Here is a 26,208-nt window from a genome sequence, read left to right on the forward strand (position 1 = left end):
CCCTCTACAATAATCATATCTTTATATAGAAATACAATGTGTATGGAGTTTTCCCAACCTTCAGGGTGCTATTCTCCTTAACAATACTTCCCACTGAGGAGTATTACAGAATTTTCCTACATTTAATTTTGAAGAGTTAAGTGAGTGATATTTTTTCCCTTTCATTCATTCCACCAATTAATCCTTGTGAGCTTACTGGGATTCAGCATTGATTAGACAAAATCTGATCCTGGCCCAGCACTGTTTACTAATTTTAAATACCCAATTTCTGTTTTTATGCCCCCAGGTCCTGCCTGAGTCATAACTGAATATTTTTTTTCTTTTTTCCTCCTCTGTGCTGGCTCCAGAACTTTAAGAGTGACCCTTTCCCCTCTCTGGAGTTTCCCCAGTCTTGACCTCAAGCACCCACTGCTCCAGGTCTTCCCATTTTTGCTCACCTCTCTGCAGTGGGCTTGTTCTGTCCCCTTTTTGACCCTGTAAAGAGTAATCAGAATTACTTACTTTTCCCATTTGAATCTCACAACAATTTAAGAGGCAGCTCATTTTTACAGAAGGGGCAGGCTATAGGAAATACACTGAAGTTGCCTGTCTTGGTGGAGTTGGGATTAGAGCTGGTGCTAAGAAGCAGGCGTGGTCGGTTCTTGCATTCCTCCCGAGCTCACCTTGCCCAGATAAACGCCCTTACTTGGAGGCTAGGCCTCTTAAGCTTCTAGCTAAAATATTGTAAAAGAGGACCACAAAACGCTAACCTGGATTTTTCCAGGCCCCGCCACAACCTCTCTTGACTCAGAAACAAGGAAAACATTTTGGGGGGCAGTGATCAGGCCCTGGGTTGACGGTCAAGGTAGAACTGAACATTCCCTGGTGGATAGATGGGACAAACCAAAGGGTTGAGGGTATTGTCAAGGTTTACAGCGGACAAATGGAAAAAGATGGGGTTGCTATTACTTAAGGTTGAGAGGGTGAAGTCAGGAGTTTGATTTGTGGCATTTTAAAGTGTCTATAAAATAGCCAAGTGGAGAGAGCAAGTCTCGCCATCTGGAATCCAGGGTAGAACTGTGGGGCTGTGGATGGAAATTTGAGCCTTGAGTGCATAAACAGTATTTAAAACGATGAGATTCGCTGCTACCACAGAGAGAATGATTAGAAGACGAAATGAAACCTGAGAACTGAGTCTGGGGACACTGGAACAACTGGAAGTCGGGAAACGCGGATCGCCGGACTCCACCCTGGAATCAACGCCAAGACCGTCTAAACTCGACAACTACATTTCCCAGATTCCTTTCCGCCCCGTGCTTCCGAGTTAGAGGCGGCCTATGAAGTCCCGCGATATTTAGAAGGCGGAAGTGAAGCGGAAGCCATTGCTCTCGGGAGGCGACTGCGGCTCTACACATGGGCGGGGGAGGGGTGCGGCTTCCTCTGGGCTGTTGGGGACCGTCCGCTTCCCCGCCGCAGACCGGTCCTGCTGTATGAACTTGGCGTCCCTTCAGCGGCAGCTTCCATGACCTCCACTCCACCCGATTCTACCCTCAGCCTTGTAAGCCCTGCTTTCCTCACTCAGCCCTTTACCCTCGGTCTTCCCGAGGACACGAAAGGCCCATAGGCAGGGAGGAATAAATGGGGACAGGGACCTGGGACCGGAAAGGCAGGCAGCCAGGCGAGGAGTTTGCTTTAGACTGTGATCAGCGATATGAAACGCTCGTATGTGAGGACTGAAATTTAGGACCACCGTGTTTAGGACAAGGGGAGGCGATGGTGATCTGCTTTACAAAAAAAAAAAAAAAAAAAAAAGACTCCTTGGGGGGGGGGGGAAAGCCCCGCCGAGGTGAATTCAGGACGTGGTGGGGTCAGGAATGGGAGACCGCGAGGATAATACCTTCCTTTTGCTCTGCGGTCCATTTTCTCCAACATTAGTGGAGGTACACTGGCTTTCTATTAACATTTGCATTGAATGTTAAATTTTATATTTAAAGTTTTCGGTGCACTTACCTGTTCGTTTAGTTGACTCGTGTAAACAGCCCGTAACTAGATTTAGAAGTTCACTCCAAAAAAAAAATGTTCACTTCAACATTCTGTTAATTTAACTTAAGAGTTAGACCATTAATATTTATTGTGATTACGAATATGTGATTACTAATTGTGATTACTTTGCATTGATTTTTACCATCTTATTGTGCTTGCTATTTATCGTTTAACTTTCATATTTTTAAATTGGAATATAAAACATATGCCCAAAAAAAAGGTATGAAAACACACACACACACTCTTAAAAGGACAACAATAAAGCGAATCTACAAACCAGGCCCAAAAAGTTTACGAAGTCTCTGGAACCTGAGTGCTCTTTCCTGCAAACTTCTCTTTCCCTGTGATTTCCTTTATGGATTTTACTGCTTATAGTTTTTCCAAAAATGCATTTCCTAATTTTGGTAATTATTTGTGAATGGACTCACACTCTTAAGTACTTTCAGAGACATCCTTTTTTCCATTAATGCAAGTACGCTTTTTAATTTAGAGATTTGTAAATATCTTGTAGATGAAGTACATACACTTAGCCATTCTTTTTCAGGCACTTAATGGCTTCATTTTTTTTTTTTTAAAGATTTTATTTATTTATTTGACAGAGATAGAGACAGCCAGCGAGAGAGGGAACACAAGCAGGGGGAGTGGGAGAGGAAGAAGCAGGCTCCTAGCAGAGGAGGCTGATGTGGGGCTCGATCCCATAACGCCGGGATCAAGCCCTGAGCCGAAGTCAGACGCTTAACCGCTGTGCCACCCAGGCGCCCCAATGGCTTCATTTTTTTGAAGATTTTATTTATTTGCCAGAGAGAGAGCACAAGTGGGGTGAGGGGTAGAGGTAGAGGCAGACTTCTCCCCCAGCAGGGAGCCCGATGTGGGTCTCAATCCCAAGACTCTGGGATCATGACCTGAGCCGAAGGCAGACGCTTAACTGAGCAACCTAGGCACCCCCATGGCTTAAATTTTATTGTCAGTTCACAAAGTTCTGCGTACTGGAGTTTTATTTTCAAGTTGTGTTGAATCTGTGTATGAATTTGGGTAATATTGGCATAATTCCATTGTATCTTACAATTAATATTATGTCTATTTACTTCTGTATTCTGTAATGCCTTTCAGTAAAGTTTTAAAGGATTTAGAGTGTTGTTTTTGTTTTAAGATTTTATTTATTTATTTATTTCTTTGAGAGAACGCACGAGCACAAGTTGGGGGGAGAGGGAGAACCAGACTTCCGGCTGAGCTGGGAGCCCAGAGCAGGCGTGAGCCCAGGACCCCAGGATCATGACCTGAGCCAAAGGCAGACGCTTAACTGACTGAGCCACCTAGGTGCCCCTAGGTGTGTGTGTGTGTGTGTTGTTAGATTTATTCATAGGAACTTTTTTTTAGCGCTTAGGAATTTTTTTCCCCCAACGGTTAGGTGTATTGAATTTGGGTTAGTTTTTGTGTAGTGTTTTGAATGTTCTTCAAAGACAGTGTTATCATCTGTATAGAATAAATTCGGTAATTTATTTTCTTTTTGCATCCTTTGTGTTTTATTTACTTACTTAGCTAGACAGGCTGGGGACTCCTGGTAGCATTGAATGGACTTTGGATCACGGATTCTAGGCAGTCCTATTTTTTTTCTGACCTTGAGGGGAATTGACCTTATGTTTGCCGGAGGCTCTTTTTTTAAAGATAGTGAAGGAAGCTCCCTTCTTTTCCTGGTCTCTTCCAATGGCTGGCTTGGGGTAGGTGCTACTGCTGTTGTGCATTGAATGAATAGTGAATTATATGCTTTTCTTGTTTATCTGATATTGTTGTAAATTAAGCCAGTTGATTTTCTAATGACTCACTACATTTTCCTTGGTAAATAACTTAACTTGTAAAGGACAGGCGCTATTGTATCATTTTTGGCTTCTATGTGCTACAGTGTTGGTTATTTGGATGTGAGTAAAATTGGCTCGCAGTTTTCCTTTTCTGTTTCAGGTTTATGTCAGCCTCATAAAATGGGGTGGGAATATTCCCTCTCTTTCCTGAACTCTGGAATATTTTGCCTAAGAGTAAAATGACTTTTTCCTTAAAAGGGAGCTGTGCTAGAACAACCATTTGGGTCTGGAGTTCGCTTTGTGGAAATTTTTCGAGCTGTTGTTTCAGTTTCTTTAAGGGTCATAGTGATGTAAGAAAGGTGTTAGGGTTCAAAGCCGACGGCCAAGAAAGAATTCTTGAGATGTCTTTGGTGCAAAGAGGTGGTTTTATTAAAGCACGGGGACAGGACCCGTGGGCAGAAAGAGCTGCACTGGGGTTATGAGAAGTGGCCCATTATATTACGTTCGTTCAGGGGTTTTGGGATAGCGAAAGCCTCCCAGGGATTTCGGAAACAAGGTTTCCAGGATCCTGAGGCGTCTGTCTATTGTGAGGAAAAGGTCATTTCTTATTGTTTAGTAAACCCTCAGTCATGAGACCCTTCAGATGTGTATTGGTGGGTCGTATGCTTGGAGGATGATTGCCAACATGCATCTTGGGGGATAAAGGAAGTTCCCAAAGGAATTTTTATATGTTAAAGTAGACTTAAAGGATCCTGGGGGTTGGGCCAAGATTGCCTTTTGCCCTTAGCAAAGTATTAGCATTGCGGCAGTTGAGTCCCTAGAGGAATGTCACCTTGCCTGTTTCAAGGATTTGTCAAGGGGCTGTAAGTAGTAAGGAAATTTAATAATTTTTCTTCTGCCTTTGTTTCCCACATCAGTAGGGCATCTAAGTTCTTTATTTCATTACGGTTAGTAAAATTTCTTTAGGAACTCATTCATTCCTTCTAAGGTTTAAATTGTGTAGTCAAAGTTGTTAATAAAGTTCTTATTACATTTTTAATGTTTGTCACATCTGTAATGTAATCGAGTTTTTCATTTTTATATTTTCCTTTTTTAAAAAATAAAATAAGTCCTGCCAGAATTTTGTCAGTTTGGTTTTTTCTTAGAAAACTTTTGGCTTAATTGAGCCACTTAATATGAATGTCTTCTATTTTATAATTTTCTGTTCTTTTTAACTTTCTTCCTTTTACTTTTTTGGGGGTTTCTTTCCAGCTTCTAACATTGGACACCTGTCACCATTCCAAAGAATTTCCGTAGAGTATCTTACTATATAATTCAGTTTTAAATATTGAATATTACAACTTTTTTGACTTTTGCATTATTTAGGATTTTTTTTCTTTTAATATCCATTCCTGTGACATTTTTCTGGTTATCTTTTGGACGTTGTTTGCTAACCTCATTGTGCTGTTTTCAGAGATAGATGCCATTTTCTGAGACACATTGTGCCTGTGTGGTTGGATTTTATAGTAGCTAGGGGATGTGATTTCATCTTGTTCACAGTCTACATGTAGTTATTGAATTGTCTGCTTGAACTATATTAATGAGAGCTCTGGTGGTGGCTTTGTCCATTCTCCTTAGAGTTCTGTCCTTTTTTATTTTTTCGTGTGTTTGAGGATGTAAAAACATACACAGCTTTTTTTTAAATTACACCTCTTGGGGCGCCTGGGTAGCGCAGTCTTTAAGCGTCTGCCTTCGGCTCAGGGCGTGATCCCGGAAGGGATCGAGTCCCACATCGGGCTCCTCAGTTGGGAGCCTGCTTCTTCCTCTCCCATTCCCCTGCTGTGTTCCCTCTCTCGCTGGCTATCTCTCTGTCAAATAAATAAATAAAATCTTTTTTTAAATAAATAAATCACACCTCTTTGTTCTGGAATACCTGTTTTCTCTATGAACCCTTCTGCCTTAATCCTTTCTGTCTGATACTAATATATTAAAACCAGCTTTTTTTTTTTTTAAAGATTTTATTTATTTATTTGACAGCACAAGCAGGGGGAGCAGCAGGGAGGGACAGAGGGAGAGGGAGAAGCAGGCTCCTGGCTGAGCAGGGAGCCCCATGCGATGCAGGGCTTGGTCCTAGAACCTTGGGATCGTGACCTGAGCCAAAGAGAGACACTTAACTGACTGAGCCACTCAGGCTCCCCTTGCTGTACATTTTTTTAAAAATTTTTATTTATTTATTTATTTTAGAGAGTACGCTAAGAGGGGGAGGGAGAAGGACAAGCAGACTCCTTGCTGAGCGTGGAGCCCTACATGGGGTTGGGCTCCATCCCAGGACCCTGAGATAACCATGACTTGAGCTGAAATCTAGAGTCAGGTGCTTAACCAGCTGAGCCATCCAGGCACACCTTTCTCCTTACTTTTTGAATTTATGTATTTATTTACAGGGAAGAGGTTGGATTAGAAGGAAGGGCAGACTTCTCCGTACTTGTTTGTGGTAGGAGGAGAATATCAGAGATCAGTTTTGGGTAGAATTTTGGTAGAACTAGAGACCAGAAAGTTAGAAATACTCCTTTTAACTTTTTAAGGTAAAGTATAATTTACATCGAAGACAATTTACAAATCTTAGATCCAGTTTGATGAATTTTTTGACAGTTGTGTACATTGTGTAACCGCTAACTAAAAAAATAAATGAAAATACGAAGAACATTTCAGTTGCTCTAGAAAGTTCCTCTTGCTTCTCTCATTCTCTTCATCTCCTACTCCTCCATTGAGACTACCACTTTTTTACTTCTCTTGACTGAAATAAACAAATTTTGCTAACAGCCTAAGTAAGTTTGCTTATTTGTGGATGCCATTTAACTGGAATCAGAGCCTTTTTGTGTCTGGTTTCTGTTGATGAGCATTGTAGGTGTTCAGCCATGCTGTGTGTCTCAGTGGTTTTTATTTGTCGGTAGTATTCCATCATACACACCACAATTTGTTTATCCATTCTGTTACTGATGGATACTTAGATTGTTTACAGTTTGGGGTTATTATGAAATCAGATTGCTCTGAACATTTTTGTATGAGTCTTTGTAACGTGTTTTCAAAAATTTCTCTTGGGTAAATATCGTTGGGTGGAATGGCTGAGTCAAATGATAAGGTGTACTTTTAAGAAACTGGCAGACTGTTGTTCAAAGTAGTTGAACTGTTTCAACCCCAGCCATCCATCCTTGCCAACATTTGATGTTGGTAGTCTTTTTTTATTTTGGCAACTCTACTGGGTTGAAATCCTGTATCTTCAGTTTTGTTGTGCATTCATCTGATGACTAATGATGTTGAGTACGTTTTGACAAGCTTATTATATCAGTCATTCATTACATTTTGTGAAGTGTCTTTAGCCTTCTGTGTTGGGTGGGGTTTTTTTCTTCGATGTCATGGGAGGTTTTTTTTTTTTTAAGATTGTATTTATTCATTTGAGAGAGAGAGAGACAGAGCACAAGTAGGGGTAGAGGCAGAGGGAGAGGGAGAACCAGACTGCCCACTGAGCTGGGAGCCCGACATGGGGCTCAGTCCCAGGACCTGGAGATCATGGCCCGAGCTGAACAAGCCGAACGCAGATGCTTAACCATCTGAGCCACTCAGGCACCTCTGTAGGAGGTCTTTATGTGCTCTGAACATGAACTCTTCGTTAAGTATATATACTACAAAAATTTTTTCTCCGTCTGTGGCTTGCCTGTTCCTTTTTTTTTTTAATTGAGATAGCATTATATTAGTTTCAGGTGTACAGTGTAATGAGTCAATATTTCTATGTGTTGCAGAGTGATCACTACAATAAGTGTGTAGTTAATACCATCACCATACATAGTTGCAAATTCTTTTATGATGAAAACTTTCAGGATCCACTCTCCTAGTGGATTTCCCCTCAATTTTTTTAAATTGAAGTGTAGTTAGCACACCACGTTACAGTAGTTTCAGGTATAAAAACCTTATGCTGTGTTCACCACAAGTGTAGCTACCATTTATCACCGTACAATGTTATTACAGTATCTTGGACTATATTCCCTATGTTGGATTCTTACTACCTACTAAGTACTTAGTAGTACTTAGTAGTACTTAGCAGTATTTAGTAGTAGTAGTAATAGTAATAGTAGTACTATTAATATTGTAGTCCTAAATATGTACTACAGTATTACTAACTGTAGTCAGCATGCTGTACATTATATCCCCAAGACTTAGTCATTTTATAACTAGAAATGTGTACCACCTCTTTTACCTATTTAACCCACCCTCTGCCTCAGAGAATCACCTGTCCTTTATATCGATCACCTTGTTTTCTGGTTTTCCCTAAAGATTCCACATAGAAGTGAAAACATAAAATTTTTATCTCTTTCTTTCTGTCCGCTTATTCTAAAACTGCTTATTTCACTTCGCACGATGCCCTCAAGGTGTATCCATATGGCAAATGGCTAGATTTCATTTTTTTAATGGCTGAGTAATATTCAGGTGTGCATGCATGCAAACCACATTTTCTTTGCCTATTCATCCATTGGTGGACACTTTGGTTGTTTCCATATCTTGGCTATTGTAAATTATGCTGCAGTGAACATAGGAGTGCAGATATATTCTCAAATTAATGTTTTCGTTCAAGTAAGTACCCAGAAGTGGAATTGCTGGATCTTATGGTAGCTATTTTAATTTTTTGAGGAACCTCCGTACTATTTTCCATAGTGGCTGTGCCAATTTACATTCCCACCAACAGTGCATAGGGTTTCCCTTTCTTCCACATGCACTTGTTATTTCTTGTCTTTTTTTTTAAGATTTATTTGTTTTAGAGTACAGGCGTGAGTTGTGGGAGGGGCAGAGGGAGAGGGAAAGAGAATCCCAAGCACGCTCAAGCTCACGATTCTGAGATCAGGATATGAGCCGAAATCAATAGTCAGATGCTTAATAGACTGAGCCACCCGGGTGCCCCTCTTGTTTTTTTTTTTTTTTTTAATGTATTTTTTTGAGTAATCTCTATACCCGGTGTGGGGCTTAAACTCACAACCCCAAGATCAAGAGTTGCGTGCTCTATCGTCTGAGCCAGCCAGGTGCCCCATTTGTTTGTCTTTTTGATAATAGTCATTCTAACAGGTGTGAAGTGATATCTCTTTTGATTTGCATTTCCCTAATGTTCAGTGATGTTAGCATCTCAGGCATCTCTTGGCCATCTGTATTTTTTCTTTGGGAAAATGTCTCTTCAGATCCTCTGCTCATTTGTTTATTGGATTGGTTTTTTGCTGTTGAGTTGTATGAGTCTTTTGTATATTTTAGACATTAACTCCTTATCAGATATGATTTGCAAATATTTTCTTGTGTTAGGTAGGTTGCCTTTTTATTCTGCTGACGGTTTCCTTTGCAGTACAGTAGCTTTTTAGTTTGGTGTAGTCCCACTTATTTTTGCTTTTGTTTCCTTTGCTTTTGGTGTCAAGTCAAAAAATAATTGCTAAGACCAATGTCAGGAAGCTTACTGCCTAGGTTTCCTTTTAGGGGTTTTGTGGTTTCAGATCTTACATTCATGTCTTTAATCCATTTTGAGTTATTTTTTGTGTGTGGTGTAAGATAGTGGTCCAGTTTCATTCTGTTGCATGTTGCTCTCCACTTGTACCAACATAATTTATTTGAGTGACTGTTGTCACTTTCTTCGTTGTATATTCTTGAATTTTTTGTGATAAAGTAATTGACTACGTATATGTGACTTTACTTCTGGTATCATTTTTGTTCCATTGATCTATGTTTTATGCTATTCATTTTATGCTATTCATGATTTCAAATGATGTTATTTGACTAAAAATGTTTAATTTGAGGAAATCCGATTTATTGATTTTTTAAAATATTCTACTTGTGTCTAGTCTAAAATACTGTTGTGTAAGTCGAGGTTGTTAAAATATTTTCGCTGGGTTTTATTTTTTGTTTTCTGATTCATTTCAAAAGTTTTTAATTCAATTTTTTTGCTTACACAGGATAGTAGAAAATGCAGTTCCTTTTTACCCATTGAGTTCTTTCAGTACCATTTGTTAAGGAGACTGCTTTCCCTACTGAATTGCTTTGTTTTCTTACTGAAAATAACTTGTGCATGTACAGGTTTGTTTCTAACTCTTCTATTCTGTTGACCTATTTGCTACTTATTCTGGTAATTTTTAATTACTGTGGTGAACTTAGTAGTATGAATCCTCCAAATATGTTTTTCTTCCTTAAAATTGTTTGGGCTCCTCTAGATCTTTTGCATTTTGTTACACATTTTCTTTATTTTTTTTTGGTGTGGGGCTTGAACTCAAGACACTGAGATCAAGACCTTAGTTGAGGGGCGCCTGGGTGGCGCAGTCGTTAACCGTCTGCCTTCGGCTCAGGGCGTGATCCCGGCGTTCGGGGATCGAGTCCCACATCAGGCTCCTCTGCTATGGGCCTGCTTCTTCCTCTCCTACTCTCCCTGCTTGTGTTCCCTCTCTCGCTGGCTGTCTCTATTTCTGTTAAATAAATAAAAAATCTTTAAAAAAAAATAAAATAAAAATAAAAAATTAAAAAATTAAAAAAAGAGAGAGAGAGACCTGAGTTGAAATCAGGAGTTGGATGCTTAACCAACTGACCCACCCAGGCACGCCTCCCTGGTGTACATTTTAGATTTGACTTGTCAACTTCTAGAGAAAAACCCTGCTGGGATTTTGATAGGGATTGCATTGTATTGGCAGGTGAACTCAGGGAGAATAAACACTACCTTAGTAACGGTGACTCTCGTAGTCTCTGAAAATGATATCCCTGCCTAGTTATTTAGGTCTTTAATTTTTTTTTCAGCAGTGTTTCACAGTTTTTCTTGTCAAGGTCTTAACACAGCTTCTAACTTATTCCTAGGTATTTTATATGTTTTAGGCTATCATAAATGGCTTTTTTTTCTTTTTTTTTTTTTAGTAGACTTTATTTTTAGAGCAGCTTTAGGTTCAAAGCAAAACTTAAGTGAAAGGTACAGCATTCTCAGGTACCACCGCCCCCCCAACACACATGCATAGCCTCTTCAATTATCGACACCTCCCTTGGAATGGTGCACCTGTTAAAATTGATGAACCTACGGGTGCCTGGGTGGCTCAGTCACTTAGGCGTCTGCCTTCAGCTCAGGTCATGATCCCAGGGTCCTGGGATCGAGCCCCGCATTGGGCTCCCTGCTCAGCAGGGAGCCCTCTTCTCCCTCTCCCGCTCCCCCTGCTTGTGCACATACACTCTGTCAAATAAACAAATAAAATCTCAAAAAACAACAGCAACAAAATGTAACATAGGTATCATACCTAATACAGTCTACATTCAAATTTTCCAAATTTTACCAAAAATACGTTTAAGGATGTCCTTAATAAAATGTACATATTGTATTTGATTGTCACGTGTCTGTTCTGTAAGATTTAAGATACTGGAACAATCTTACCTTTTTTTGTCTTTTGTGCCATTGATATTTGTTAACAGTTCAGACCTGTTTTGTTGTTAGAATGCCCCACAATCTGGATTTGTCTAATAGTAAAAAGAAAGAAAAAATATATATTCTTGGCAATTAATAAGGCAAAATAATATTTCTAAACCTGATTTAAATGAACACATGGTAGGAGTTTGTGGGGTTGTTAAATGGGTACAGTTGAAAAGGTAACATGGCTTTTTTGAGGGGTGAGCCATTTTACATTTTTATTTTGTAATGATTATAGGTTAATAGGAAGTATTAAAACATGAACAAAAGGTCCCATACACCCTTTATCAAGTTTCACCCAATAATAATATATAGCTATAGTACAAATATCAAGAACCAGGTGGGCAAAATGGGTGAAGGGGTTCAAGAAGTACAAACTTCCAGTTATAAAATAAGTCATGGGGATGTAACATACAGCATGGTGACAGTAGTTAAAAACAGTGTATCGCATATTTGAGAGCTGCTCGAAGAGTAAATCTGAAAAGTTCTTATCACAAGAAAAATGCTGTAATAGTGTGTGGTGATGGTTGTTAACTAGACATTGTGTGATCATTTCACAATATACACAAATATTACATCAATAAATGGCTTTTTTTTTTAAGTTTTATTTTCCAGTTCTTTGCTCAGGTATGTTTTTTTAGTTGAGATTACTGTGAAATGAAAATGAGATTATTTGCTAAAAGTAAGAGTAATGATAAGACAGCTTTTTTTTTTAAGATTTTACTTATTTATTTGACAGAGACAGAGACGGCCAGCAAGAGAGGGAACACAAGCAGGGTGAGTGGGAGAGGAAGAAGCAGGCTTCCAGCAGAGGAGCCTGATGTGGGGCTCCATCCCACAACACCGGGTTCATGCCCTGAGCCAAAGGCAGACGCTTAACCGCTGTGCCACCCAGGCGCCCCAAGACAGCTTTTGAGTCAGGAAAAACTGGCAAGATTTTACATGGTTTTTGGGAGATTGGAAGGTCAGGTTGCATAGTATGCTTTTCTTGAATGTAGGTGCTCCTTTCGCAGCTGAGTTTTGAAGGTTAACGGGGTTGCGTGCAGAGTGATCTTGCCGGGTACCTTCAGAGAGGAGGTAGATGGCTGGAATCATCCAAGGCCGGTCTTTTGGTCAGTAGGTATTATGGGCAGAGAGTCATAGATGTTATAGATTCATGATGACTTCCAGCTGGGTAGGTGGGGTGGTGAAAAAAGGAATTTGCTGTTAGGGAACAAGATGGTAGCAGCATGGGTGGCCTGGAATCCTCTCTCAAGTGAGAGAGTTTGTGTGAAGTGTTGTAGAGGAGGTTTTGTAGAGGCAAGATTTCTGAATCATTATCTGCGCACCTCGCAGTGATGATTCCAGTGATGAGAAGGCCTGGTCTGTGGCCAGGGTGTATGTGTTGGTGTATGTGTTTGGAGCGTGTGGCCAAAAGGCACGGGAGATTAGAACACGTGGTTCTAGGTGGACCATCCCCATGGCTCCTAGAACCATCCTAAACCATGGTGAGCCTTGAAGTTGGAAGGAAGAAGAGAAGTCTGGAGCCCAAGGGTTTAACAAATAAGGGAGTCTGACGAGTTGTGCTTGGGGACAGATTACTTGGGAGAGTGGATCTGAATCTTACTTGAGGCACATCAGGGACCTTCCCCACATTGCCTGGAGGATTTCCTGAGTAAGACAAGGCCCATCATCAGACAGCACTTGCTGCTCCAAAGAGGAGATGCTGGAAAGCAAAAATCGGAATTGTCCTTTGAGCCCAAGAGGCAGAAAGCCTCTGACTGCTCCTTAGTCGTTTTTGTCATTTACTACAGATGCCTGCTTGAGGAGTCCCGTGACAGCGAGAGGGAAGCTTCCTGTGCCAGTGCCCTATTGTTCAGGCGGATTGGCTGTCATTCTCACGGGATGGCAGCTCTTATTCTGTCTCCCACATGTGGTAAGTTCTTGGGGTGATGAATGGATGCCCTCAGAAGTCCCTGCTCAAGTGGCCCCTGGATTTCACAGAGGTCAGGGTTGTGCGGGGCCAGAGGGAGGGCTGCCAGAGAGGATGGAGGACCTGAGAAGGGGTGGGAGCCAAGTCTTGGTAGCCTCCCAGTGACTGTGCCTCATTTGGGGTCTTTGTGAGTTTGGGTGAAGTAGGGTTTGTCAGTGGCTGATGTATAAGGAAGGACTGTAATGGGTAACCCTGTATTAGTTATTATTATTATTATCGTTATTAAAGATTTCATTTTTAAGTAATCTGTTCACCCAGCATGGGGCTCAGACTCATAACCCCAAGATCAGGAGTTGCGTGCTCCACCAACTGAGCCAGCCAGGAGCCCCTGTTATTTTTTTAATCCATTTATTATTGTGATAAATCTGAGAAAAGCAATAGCTCTACCTCTGAGAGTTTTAATTTCTTCACTCATTGATTGAGAACCTATATCACTTTCTTTGTGGGCATGAAATTCCACCGTCCTTTTTCTGTCCTTGAGTGAGCAGGGCTGCTCTGGCTCGTTACCAGCCGCTGCGTGTGAGAGAGAGACGGGGATAGACACTGCACACTTACAGTGGGTGTGGGCAGTTCCCTGATCGGTGAATGTCGGGCCGGCTTTAATCCTCATGGATCTGCTCTTTTCCAGCTGTGTCCACCCAGGACCCTGCCTATATCCAGGAGTCTGAAGCTCCTCCTTCTTCAGAAGACCATTCCTGTTCTCAGGATGTGGACCTGTTTGCTTGCAGTGGCCTGGAATCCCCCATGCCAGCTGGTGTTGGGTCTCAGGTACAAGATCTCTGGGCCCCTGGGGGTGGGAGAGGCACTTCCCTGGAATGCCCCCAGCACCACTTGTTAGTTCTTTGAGAGCCTCACCTAGGCTGATCCGTGCTGGATCAGGGCACAGGAGAAAAAGCCAGAGACTGTTGCACAGTTCTCCTTGGTATCAGGGACCTGGTTAGGGAAAACGAACTCCAGTGTAGCAGGTGTTTCTCTCATAATAGAGCTCAGAATGCTCAGGCTAGACGTGGAGAGAGCTTTGGTCCCATGTCAGCAGAGTTAAATGTGAAGAGATGAGATCACGTCACAGTGAAGAGTCTTGAGGACTGGCTTCTAGAACACATTTGAGACCCCAGAACCCCATGTGAAAGTCCTGTGTTTGGAGTCTCATGCCCAGGCTTCAGCCTCAGCCATCTTTTTGTGAACGCAGATAGGCTGGTTTCTTACTGACCCCAAATGTGTGTGGTGATTCAGGAGTCAGTGACTTTCCAGGATGTTGCTGTGGACTTTACTGAGAAGGAGTGGCCCTTGCTGGATTCTTCTCAGAGGAAACTGTACAAAGATGTGATGTTGGAGAACTACAGCAACCTCGCCTCAGTGGGTAAGGCTGGAACCCTTCCTCTCCTTAAGTATCCGATGTGTTTGTTCTAAATGCGTGTTGTGACCCGGGGACTGTGGGGATTTGGAACATAATTGTGACCAAGCTGACCTGGTGCCCCCCTCAAGGTGTCTCCTGGTGGTTGTTGAGATCTGTTCATTGCCTTGACCTTGGACATTGTCACGTGTGTCTGAGTTTGGGCATAGGTTTCTGAGTTAAGAAATCCTCACTCTTTTGAAGGGCAAAGTGTTGTGGGTCTTTGTGGTATTGTGTTTTATGAAAGCCTTTCACTGTGTTCCTTAGAAATTTGGCACCATCATTTTGCTGCTCCTAAGTCAGACTTGTCCATCTTCAGAACACTGAAGACCAAAACACTGACCCCAGCCTAATGGAAGAGGTTGTCCTCTGCACGATCCTCCCTTAACATGTGTCTTTCCCTGTGAGTAGGGTATCAGGTGGGCAAACCCAGCCTCATCTCCCACTTGGAGCAAGAAGAGGAGCCGAGGACAGAAGAGAGGGCGCCTCACCGAGCCACATCTCCCGGTGAGCAAAAGGCAGACAGCAGGTAGACGCAAGTGCTTCTGGGTACCTGCTGTATGCAGCGATGGGATGGCGGGAGGTCCATTAGGAAATGGCACCTAGGGAGTTTTGAGATGATCCTTCTCCGTTCTCTCACAAGTCCTTTGGTCTCACTGTCCTCTCCTCTGTGTGTGTGTGTGTTTCTTCCTTTGTTGCTTTCGTCTGTCTGCTTACCTATTCACTTACCGACTGACTTTTTGCTGAGATATAACTGACATGACGCTGTGTTAGTCTTAGGTGTACAGCGTGATGATTCAGTACTTGTATGTACCGCAAAGTGATCGCCACAGTAAGTCTGATTAACATCCATCACCACACAATTATAAAATTACTGTTTCCTTGTGATGAGAACTTTTAAGATTTACTGTCTTAGCAACTTGTAGTGCATCACAGTATTATTAACTGTGCTCACCATGCTGTGTGTTACATTCCCAGGACTGACTGATTTCATAACTGGCAGTTGGTACCTTTTGACCCCCTTCCTACCCATTTTTTCAACCCACCACCTCTGACAACCACCACCAATCTGTTCTTTGTATCCACGAGCTCAGTTGTTCTGTTTTTTCGGGGGAGGAGGGTGGTTTAATTTTTGTTTTTTAGATTGCATGCTTCAGTGGGTTACGGTATGTCTTCCTTTGTCTTATCTCATTTAGCATTATTGCCCTCTATCCTTGTTGTCTAAAATGGGAAGAGTCCCTTCTTTTTTATGGCTGAATAATACTCCGTTGTGTGTATAAACCACGTTTTCTTTATTCCTCTATCAAGGGGCACTTAGATTGCTTCCATTGCCTTGGCTATCATAAATAATGCCACTGTGAACGGGGGGGGGGGGGGGGATATCTTTTCAAGGTGGTGTTTTTGTTTTCTTTGGATAAATCCAGAAGAAGAATTGTTCAGTGTCATCTTTCAATATGACACATCCACATGAGCTCTGTCCCATCCTTTCATATTCAACGTTCCTGGGCCTGCTCTTTCTTTTGTTACTAGTGTGAGTCTCTGAAGAATTTATTCCTTAATGAATCAAGTTCAGTGTCTCCCGTCACTGGCAGATGCCTCACACGGCCACGGTTCACAGACATTTTTACTCATGTGTGTTTACCCCCTTTGACATCACCTTTCCTTCTTTAGGGTTAGTATTGCAAAGAAATCCGCCCGTCTTTGTCGCTACCATCTCACCATCTCTTTCTCCAGCTAATAGTTCTCTCCCCGGGTTAATATTTTACCAATTTGTTTCAGATTGGGAGGCTCCATCTAAAAGCAAATGGTCCATTCTCATGGAAGATATTTTTGGGAAGGAAACGTCCAGCGGTGTGACAGTGGTAAGATCTCCTTGGGATAATCCCAGGTCTCCCATGCTGGGAGGAGACGGGCAGCCTCAGAAAAGCAGCTCAAGAGCCAAGCGCATGGCCTTCCCTGAGAGGCAGCTGTTTCACACACTGATTGTCCCAGCTTTGGCGGGAAAACCCTAAACCTAGCCTCAAATTTCTTTTTTCTTTTTTCTTTTTTTTTTTTTTTTTTTTTTAAGATTTTATATATTTGACAGAGAGACACATCAAGAGAGGGAACAGGAGCAGAGGGAGTGAGAGAGGGAGAAGCAGGCTTCCCACTGAGTGGGGAGCCTGATGTGGGACTCGATCTCAGGACCCTGGGATCATGACCTGAGCTGAAGGCAGACGCTTAACAACTGAGCCACCCAGGCACCCTAGCCTCAAATTTCTTGACTCAGAGTTGTGACAGCCAGATCTTTCTGTGCCTGTGCCTCAGATAGTGAGTGTTGGGGCTCAGTTCTGATTTAAATAGTTAACAAAGTATATATGCAGAAAGCTGTGTGAAAGTTATACCCGTGGAGGCTTAGCAGGTAGCATCCACCTTTTAATTTGATAGAGCCCAGACGGGGTAGGAACAGGGTTTTGGCGCTCCAAATCATAATGTCATTCATCTCAGCGACGCGCTTCTACTTCATCAGCTTGTGCGGGGATGGCTAGATGATTCGTAGGAATGTAGTGAGTTGTGGGAAGTGCGTGAGTCAGCGCTCATCTCTTAATCAGCAGGAGAGAACACGTCTCGGAGAGAAATCCACGGAGTACACTCACCTGTTTGAAGTCTTCAGCATGGGCACGCACCTGACTCAGCAGATAGGAAGGCACGCTGGCAAGAGGTCCTATCACCGCCGGGACTGTGGGGCAGCTTTCAAGAACAGGTCACATCTAGCCCAACACGTGAGCATTTACAATGGGAGGAAAATGCATGAATGTCACCAGTGCCAAAAAGCCTTTACCACAAGTGCGTCCCTTACACGGCACAGGAGAATACACACTGGGGAGAAGCCCTACGAATGCAGCGCCTGTGGGAAAGCCTTCAACGACCCCTCTGCCCTCAGGAGTCACGCAAGAACGCACCTCACAGAGAAGCCCTTTGACTGCAGTCAGTGTGGAAACGCCTTCCGCACCCTCTCCTCCCTGAAGATACACATGAGAGTCCACACGGGGGAGAGACCTTACAAGTGTGACGAGTGTGGGAAGGCGTACGGCAGGAGCTGCCACCTCATTGCACACAAACGAACACACACTGGAGAGAGACCCTACGAATGCCATGACTGTGGGAAAGCTTTCCAGCATCCCTCCCATCTCAAAGAGCACGTCCGGAATCACACTGGAGAGAAACCCTACGAATGCACGCAGTGTGGAAAAGCCTTCCGATGGAAGTCGAACTTCAATTTGCACAAGAAGAACCACATGGTAGAGAAAACGTACGAATGTAAAGAATGTGGGAAATCCTTTGGTGATCTCTTGTCACGGAGAAAACACATGAGAATTCATATTGTGAAGAAACCCATTGAATGTAGACAGTGTGGGAAAGCATTCCGAAACCAATCCATCCTTAAGACACACATGAATTCTCACACTGGAGAGAAACCCTACGGGTGTGACCTGTGTGGAAAAGCCTTCAGTGCGAGCTCAAACCTGACCACACACAGGAAAATCCACACTCAAGAGAGACGCTATGAGTGTGCTGCCTGTGGGAAGGTGTTTGGGGACTACTTATCCCGGAGGAGGCACATGAGCATTCATCTGGTAAAGAAGCGCGTTGAATGTAGGCAGTGTGGGAAAGCCTTCAGAAACCAGTCGACCCTCAAGACACACATGAGAAGTCACACAGGAGAGAAGCCGTACGAGTGCGATCATTGTGGGAAAGCCTTCAGCATTGGCTCAAACCTTAATGTGCACAGGAGGATACACACTGGGGAGAAGCCCTACGAATGCCTGGCCTGCGGGAAAGCCTTCAGTGACCATTCATCCCTTCGGAGTCATGTGAAAACTCACCGGGGAGAGAAGCTCTTCGTGTCATCCGTGTGGAAGAGGCTCCAGTGATGCATCTTCTTTAGGGGAAGCACAAGAGCTCAGACTGGGGGAAAGCCTCGTTGGTGTAAGGAAGGCAGGAGCACTTTGACGAGCTCAACTGGGCACAAAAGAGTACCCGTACGGGAGAAATCCAATTTGTGTCATGGCTGGGAAAGACGTGTTTTCTCTCATCACTGTGGGGATTTGTGAGAACTCATGCTGGGGGCAAAAACATACCTGTGGTGTCCAGAAGCTGTCAGTGTACATTCGACTCTTTAAAGCAAATGAGAACTTGAGGGAGAGAAACCACAGCTTGGTATTTAAGGTCAAGATGACTTTAGCACCACCCGGCACCTTCTGGGCATATGAGTAAGCACGCTAGGGAGAATCTCTGTAAATCTGCCCGCTGGGCAAACCTTTACTGGTCTCACCTGTATTCTTCATGAAAGAAATCATACTAAAGAGAAAAATCTGTAAGGTAGGAATGTGGGAAGGTCTATAACAGAGGACAGCAGACGGGCCAACTGTCTATTTTTGTATAGTTTGCAAGCTAAGAATAGTTGTTCCATTTTTATTTTATTTTATTTCATTTTTTTTAAAGATTTTATTTTATTTATGTGACAGACAGCCAGTGAGAGAGGGTACACAGCAGGGGAGTGGGAGAGGAAGAAGCAGGCTCCCAGCAGAGGAGCCCAATGTGGGACTCGATCCCGGAACGCCGGGATCACTTCCTGAGCCGAAGGCAGATGCTTAACGACTGTGCTACCCAGGCGCAGTTCCATTTTTAAAGAAGAAAAATGTGTGACAGACACCACATGCAACTCCCAAAGCCTAAAATACTTATTTTCTGGTCCTTTATGGAAAAACTTGGCCAACCCTTGGTCTCCAGCAGCAGTTTCTAACCGGGGATGATTTTGTTTGTCTGGAGACATTTTTGGTTGTTAAAACTCAGGGGAGATGCTTCTGGCACATAATGCATAGGAGCCCCGGCAGCAGAGAATTCTGTGGCCCAAAATGTCGATATTGCTGAGATTGAGAACCTTAGCCTGGGACAATCCCTCAGTTTTTGTGAAATGTTCAGTAGGAGAGGTTTCTGTTTAAAACTTCAAAAATATAATCAGTATAATTCTTTCAGGAAACATGAGAACCCACACTGTAGACAATCCCCATGTGGAGATGATTTTAGCCACAGCCCCCCTCACTTGTGCTTACGAGAATTCATACCTGGATAGAATTTTCTAGTGAATATGAAATTGCATTCATCAGTCTGTAATCATGAAAGCAGACCCTCACTCATTAATTTGTAGTCTCTATTTTTAAGATTATGCTCCTCTTAACGCTTATGCTTCATCACAGAAGGTTTGTATATAGTATTTTTATTACAGTTTCATTCCTGATGTGTGTTAATTTCCTTCTGGATAACTTACTTGACCCGTGGACTGTTCAGAATTGTGTTACATACTGTGTAACATGGGTATTTTTAATACCTGTTTGTTATGAGTGTCTAATTCAAATGCATTGGATCAGCGCGCGATGTCTTCCATCAGATGGATCCTCTGGAATGTTCTCGGTCTCCTGTCCAGCCAAGAGTGACGTACACCTCTCATTGCTCTCCCAGTGTCTCCTCTTCTGTGTCAAGAAAATCCAGCTTTTGTCAGATTACTAACATATGCTGTTTTTAAAAGTCTCTTACGAGTTTTCTGTGGCTAGTACAGTCCTTGTCTCCCACCCTGGCCATTGACAGAGAAGCAGATATCACTGTGTGGGGTGTGAGAGAAAAGCACTTGGAAAGGGATTATTCTTATCTGGATTCTTCTACATGTTTCGTTTTTGCTGTTTGCCCTACTTCTCACCTTGTAAGGAGATCAAGGACCCAGTGTTGAAAGGCCATCTTGTGACCATGAGGATGCAAGCCACAGGCTGAAGAGGATCCTGCAGAAAAGTCATAATCCTGGCCTTCCCAGTAGCTTCTTCGTCTACACTAGCCATGGATTTGTTATTTCCAGACTTCCTCTTACAGGAGAAAAAAATAAAATATCATTGGTGTAAGCAGCTTTGGATATTTCATTGTTTATCAATTTAATAATTTTTTGGTTGGGGGAGGGTTCTACTCCAGGTGGCTGCCATCTGTAATACGTACACTCAGTCATTAGTAAGGTTTTCTAACTGCTGTGTGTGTGGGTATAATCTGCTTACACTTTGAACCGTTGGATATGGGGGTTTTTACATCTTTAAGCCGTGTTTTAAAATTGTATTTCAAGTCTTTGACATACTTAAGTATTTATTTTCATAGACTTGACGTAAGTGTATCAGTTTTTACAGAAGCCCTAAGAAGCAGGTGCCTTCACTGTCTCCCTTTTGCGTATGGAGACTCAAAGGCAAACAAGTTTAGGTTGTTTGAGGTCAACCCACAAACCAGTAGTTGGGCTTATATTTCAGTCCACACTTCTCTTACGTCGGGCCCCGTTCTGTCCATGCCCTGCATCTGTAGCAGTGAATTGGGATTTTTGCCCTCATGGTGCTTACATTCTGCTTAGGTTAAGGCACCTGATAAACAAATGGGTAAATAAATGTATATCAAATGGTGGTACATACAATGGAGGAAAAATTAAGCATGGTGCTGGTGAGAGGGAATGCAGGGATTCAGCAGACCTGTTGGGTGGGCAGGGAAAGCCTGCCTTTAGTTGAGCATTTGAGCAGCGATGTCCATGAACTGTGAGTGCGCCATATTGTAGTTGGAAAGAGCACCCTTGGCAGTTCAAAGGCCATGAAAAGAAAACTGCTTGGCACTGCCGTGCAGTAGCGAAGGGGCCAATGTGGCCAGAGTGGAGCAAGCTTGGGAGCCACAGAAGATGAGGCTAGATCTGGGTCAGGATCCCAATTTTGTGGGTTTACTGGAAGGACTTTGCCTCTTATCCTCCATGTGGTAGGAAGTGGGTGGGGGGTTTTGAACAGAGGGGTGGCGACTGTCCGATTTCTGTTTGAATTGCTGGCTTCCAGGTTGACAGGTTAACGAAGGACAAAGTACAAACAAGCCTGTTAGAAAGCTGTTGGGGAATTACAGTTAGATACGCCGGGGGCCAGATTGGTGGTAGTGGGGGAGGGTTGAGATACACATGGATGAATGTAGCTGTAATTTTCACTTCCAGACGAACATTGCTGCTTTAGGAGATGGTGCACATACTTTCTGGAGTATCGGTGAGTTATTCCAGGAGTGTGAATTGCTGGTGTAAGGTCTGTGCACATTTGATGCCAAAATCATTTCTGCTATGGTTGTGTGTGTGTGTTCACAATATTTAAAGCAGGTTTGACTGTAACACAAAAATGCTCAATTCACACATGTACAGCTTAATTACGTGAACAAATCCATGTAATGAGCAGACAAGAAGGAATACTACCAGCATAGCCGACATCCCTTCTTTGCCTCATGCCCGTGACAAACCCTGCCCTACTCTGCATGGGTAACCAGAATTCTGACCGTGTGGCTTGGGTTTTTTTGTTGTTTGTTTGGTGGTGGTTTTTTTGTCTTTGAACTCTATATAGAACCATATAGTATGTGTTCTTCTGTGTCTGTCTGAATTTGCCCATTGTTTCTAGGAAATGGATCCTTATTATTTAAGCAGTTTGTGTCAGTTGACATTTCACTTTGCAGTTGGGGGCTATTGTGAATAATGCTGCTATGGACATACTTTCACATTTCTGATAGTGCACAAGTGCGGGTATATTTCTCTTGGGTGTATGCCCTGGACTGAAATCACTGGGTCATATGGCGTGCATATGTTCATTTTTGTAGATGATGCCAAATTTCCAGTGTGGTTGTGCAAATTTGTTTCCCAGCAAGCTATTTTATAGAGTTGGTTAAGATACTGAAGTTGCCTGCCTTTTTCTTAACTGTGATTTACGTATTCCATTATGAGCCCTCTGGATGGTGCATGTTTTCTCCCACTCTGTTGCTTATCTCCAATGTTTTAAATGGTGTATTTGGTTGAAATGAGTTCCTAAGTTTAATTTTATGGACAGCACTCTTCTTTTTTTTTTTTAAAGACTTTATTTATTTGACACAGAGAAAGACAGGCAGCGAGAGAGGGAACACAAGCAGGGGGAGTGGGAGAGGAAGAAGCAGGCTCATAGCGGAGGAGCCTGACGCGGAGCTCGATCCCAGGGATCCAGGATCACGCCCTGAGCCGAAGGCAGTCGCTTAACGACTGAGCCACCCAGGTGCCCCTGGACAGCACTCTTCTGTTCCTGTGTAAGAAATTTTTGCCACCCAGAAGGCAAGAAGACATTCTTTGATTTCTTCTACGAGTTGGTTTTGGTTTTGGTTTTAGTATATACTTATAGATCTATATTCAGGTCTGTAGTTAGACCTACAGTCCATGTGAGATTGATTTTTGTACCGTGTGAGCTATTAATCTTAGTTTTATTTTTTCCATATTAACCCAGTATTATTTATACAAAAAGCACATCTTGGCCCTAGGAATATGAGATGTCACCTTGTCATATATTGAATTCCTTATATATTTGGTCTGATTCTGGGCTTTTTATTCTACTGATTTATTTGTTCCTGTACCGTGCCACAGTGTTTAAATTATAAGAAACTTTATAATAAGCTTTAATGTCTGGAATGTCTAGTTCCCCCTCTTTTTCGGTGTCTTCCTAGGTATTGCTTGGTTTTTCTTTTAAGATTTTTCTTTTCTTTTAAGTAACCTCTGTAGCCAGCGTGGGGCTCAGACTTACAACCCTGAGATCAAGAGTCAACATGCTTCACAGACTGACCCAGCCAGGCGCCCTGTAGGTTTTTTTGGGTTTTTTTTTTTGTTATATATATATGTACGCACTTTTCCTATTATCTTGTTCAACGCCGTAAAATTAGCTTGTTGGTATTTTTATTATCATTGCCTTGAATTTCTAAGTGAACTTGAGGAAAACTAACAATTCTATAATGTAAAGTCATCTTATCCAAGAACAGAGGATGTCTTTCCATTTGTTCAGGTCTATTTTGGTGTTTGTCTGGAATGTTTAAAAGTTTCCCATATACAAGTTTTATACATTCTTGTTAAGTTTTCTGTAAGTATTTAGTCATTTATTATAAATGACCTTTTCTCCACCATTGTTTTCTGTTCACAGAAACAGCTTTGTACATGAAAGCTACTAAGTTCATAACTTGCTACTTCACCGAATTATTTTTTGAGTTCGCCATATGACTGGTTTTCTGGGGTTTTCCAGGTATACTGCCACATCACCTGCAAGTTGAGATACCTTGTTTACCAGTTCTTACGCCTCTAATTGTTTTTGCTTGTCTAACTGCGTTGGCTAATGACCTCTACACAACGACAAATGGCAGCAGAGATAGCGGGCGTCTGTGCTGTGCTCTAGAGGAGGTGCCCCCGTGTTTGCCCGTTAATTAAGGTAACGTCCTTTAGAACAAGGTATTATATTTATTTTATCATATTGAGAAGATATCCTATATTCTTGAATGTTTTGTCGTGAATGAGTGTTGAATTTTGTCAGTTTTTTTGAGCATCTATAAAGAGGATCGTGATTCTTCTGATTTATTAATAAAGTATATGATATTAATAAATATTTCAGTATTCAACAAATCTTGCATTCCTGGAGTGAATTTCACTTGTTCACAGTGTATCATTTTCTTAACATGGCGCTGGATCCTTTTTTGCTACTCTTTTGTTTAGAATTTCTCATTGGTATTAATGTATGATAATTGGTCTGTAGTTTGTACTGTCTCTGTCTGGTTAGGTATTAGTATTACACTTGCTTCATAAAAGGTATTGGGAACTTTTCCTTCTCAGTGCTCGGGGATAAGTTATATGGCATTAGGACTGTGTGGCTTTGGAAGATTGGGTAGCATTCCCTTGTGAAACCATCTCAGTCAGGTGCTTTTTAGTGGTATATTTCTTTAGGAATTTTATTTCTTCCATGGAAATTGATCTTTCTTGAGCTTTCTAACTTGAATCCATGTTGGTAATCTGTATTTTCCTAGGAAATTATCTATTTCATTTAGCATGGAGATCAGCAACGTAGTCTCATGATTTTTAAAATGTTTTCTGATTCAGTGGTCATCACCTCTTTTATATATTTGCTGTCTCTTTTCCTGGATCAGGTGAGCTACTGGTTTCTTTGCTTATTTAAAAATGGAATTTTCACTAATTAGATCTATTATTTTTCTGTTTTCCTCATTAATTTCTGTTTTTATCTCCACTCCTTCTTTATGTTTTCTTTTTGGTTTATCTTTTTCCACTTTTTTCCTTAACCAGAAGTGAATTTATTCTTAGTCTTTCATTTTATTGACAAGTGTTTTCTGCATTGAATTTTCTTCTGATTACTGCTTTAAAATGCATTTCATGGATTCTTATACATAGTTTCGATCATCACTATTTCTTTGAAATTCTGTAATTTCAGTTTGTATTTCCCTTTTCATTCAGGAGTTAATAGAGGTTTTTACATTTCCCAGTACAAGAATCTTTTTCATTTTTGTTCGTAAATTCTAGGTTTATTGTATGTTGAGTTTCTGCGGTTTGAATATAATAGGCCTAGATGGAGATGTTTTGTGGGGGTGGAATTAATCCCATTTGATGATCTCTCAGTTTTTTGGATCTGTGGTTTGGTGTCTGTCACGAATTTTGAAAAATTCTCGTATATTATTATTTAAAATATTCTCTCTTGTTCTTCCCCCCCCTTAGTATTCCTTTAACATACATGTTACACTTTCTGTAAATTGTCCAATGGTTCTTGAATATTTTGTCTTTTTCATTCCTTTCTTTTTTTCTCTCTCTCTTTGCATTTCTGTTTTAGAAGTTTCTATTGAAGCATCTTCCAAGTTCACCGAGTTTCTTCTCACCCGGGTCCAGTCTCCCACACCCATCAAGGATAGTCTTCATTTCTGTTGTAGTGTTTGATTTCTGGTATTTCCTTTTGATTCTTAGAGTTTTCATTTCTCAGCTTATATTACTCATTTGTTCTTGCATGTTTGCTTTTTCCATTAGATAACACGTAGCATATTAACCGTAGTTATTTTAGATTCCTGGTCTGACTCTTCTATAACTGAGTCTGGTTCCGACGTTTGCTTATCTCATGTTAGAGTGTTCTTACTTGCCTTTTAACACGCCTTGCAAATTTTTTTTTTTGAAAGTTTGACATGACACGTTAGGTAAAAGGATCAGCAGTAATAGGCCCTCAGTGTGTTTTAGTTTTCCTGGCTAGACGTTAGCCTGTGTTTACAGGGTGCTGTAGTTATTGTGTGAAAGGCCAGAGTTTCCTCTCGTGTCCTTGTTTCCTTTGGGTTCTTCTAGAGATTCCTTAAATCTGGGCTAAGACTAGCAACTCTTAACTGGAGTCTTCATACGGGAGCCAAGAAGATCCTTCTCATTCTTCAATTTTAAGCAACAAGAGTTCCTTCATGTTTGTCTTGTCCCATTGCTACTTATCTGAATTCAGGATAAAAGCTGATTTTTTTTTAAGCCTACCAATTACTCCTTGAGAATAAAATAAATAAATATGTTTCCTAAAGACAAGTTCCAGCCTTGGGCCTTTGGCAATTGTTTTGACTTCATATTTGTCATAATTGTTTTAAAAAGAGTTTCTCTACCTTATCCGAGAAGATGGCAGATTTGAATACTTCACACAGATCAACTTGCTGTCCTCCACACACCACTGTAAAGAGGTCATTTCCTACAGAAGACAGG

General features: G+C 41.8%; 1 protein-coding gene across 2 annotated transcripts; it reads left to right on the forward strand.

Moving 5' to 3' along the window:
* The first annotated feature begins 1,347 nt into the window (after positions 1-1,347).
* Positions 1,348-19,193, forward strand: ZNF317 (zinc finger protein 317). Of its 2 annotated transcripts, none has more exons than XM_019802486.2 (8): positions 1,348-1,537; positions 11,999-12,036; positions 13,053-13,174; positions 13,860-13,999; positions 14,465-14,591; positions 15,036-15,131; positions 16,404-16,486; positions 17,216-19,193. In XM_019802486.2, exons 1-8 carry the CDS (start codon positions 1,502-1,504, stop codon positions 18,536-18,538), a joined length of 1,965 nt encoding a protein of 654 aa, XP_019658045.2. In that variant the 5' UTR covers positions 1,348-1,501; the 3' UTR covers positions 18,539-19,193. The 2 variants fall into 2 exon arrangements, with proteins under 2 accessions (XP_019658045.2, XP_019658047.2); XM_019802488.2 differs by having other exon boundaries at positions 17,219-19,193.
* The last annotated feature ends 7,015 nt before the right edge of the window (positions 19,194-26,208 follow it).

The sequence above is a fragment of the Ailuropoda melanoleuca genome, chromosome 4, assembly GCF_002007445.2.
Source record: "Ailuropoda melanoleuca isolate Jingjing chromosome 4, ASM200744v2, whole genome shotgun sequence".
In the NCBI taxonomy this organism is placed as follows: Eukaryota; Metazoa; Chordata; class Mammalia; order Carnivora; family Ursidae; genus Ailuropoda; species Ailuropoda melanoleuca.

Bases quoted from the DNA above. Each gene is read 5' to 3' on its own strand.
- ZNF317 (XM_019802486.2), top strand. From the start codon at position 1,502: ATGACCTCCACTCCACCCGATTCTACCCTCAGCCTT. The intron at 13,175-13,859 runs GTAAGTTCTTGG...GCTCTTTTCCAG, and splicing joins TATTCTGTCTCCCACATGTG to CTGTGTCCACCCAGGACCCT. The intron at 16,487-17,215 runs GTAAGATCTCCT...TCTCTTAATCAG, and splicing joins CGTCCAGCGGTGTGACAGTG to CAGGAGAGAACACGTCTCGG.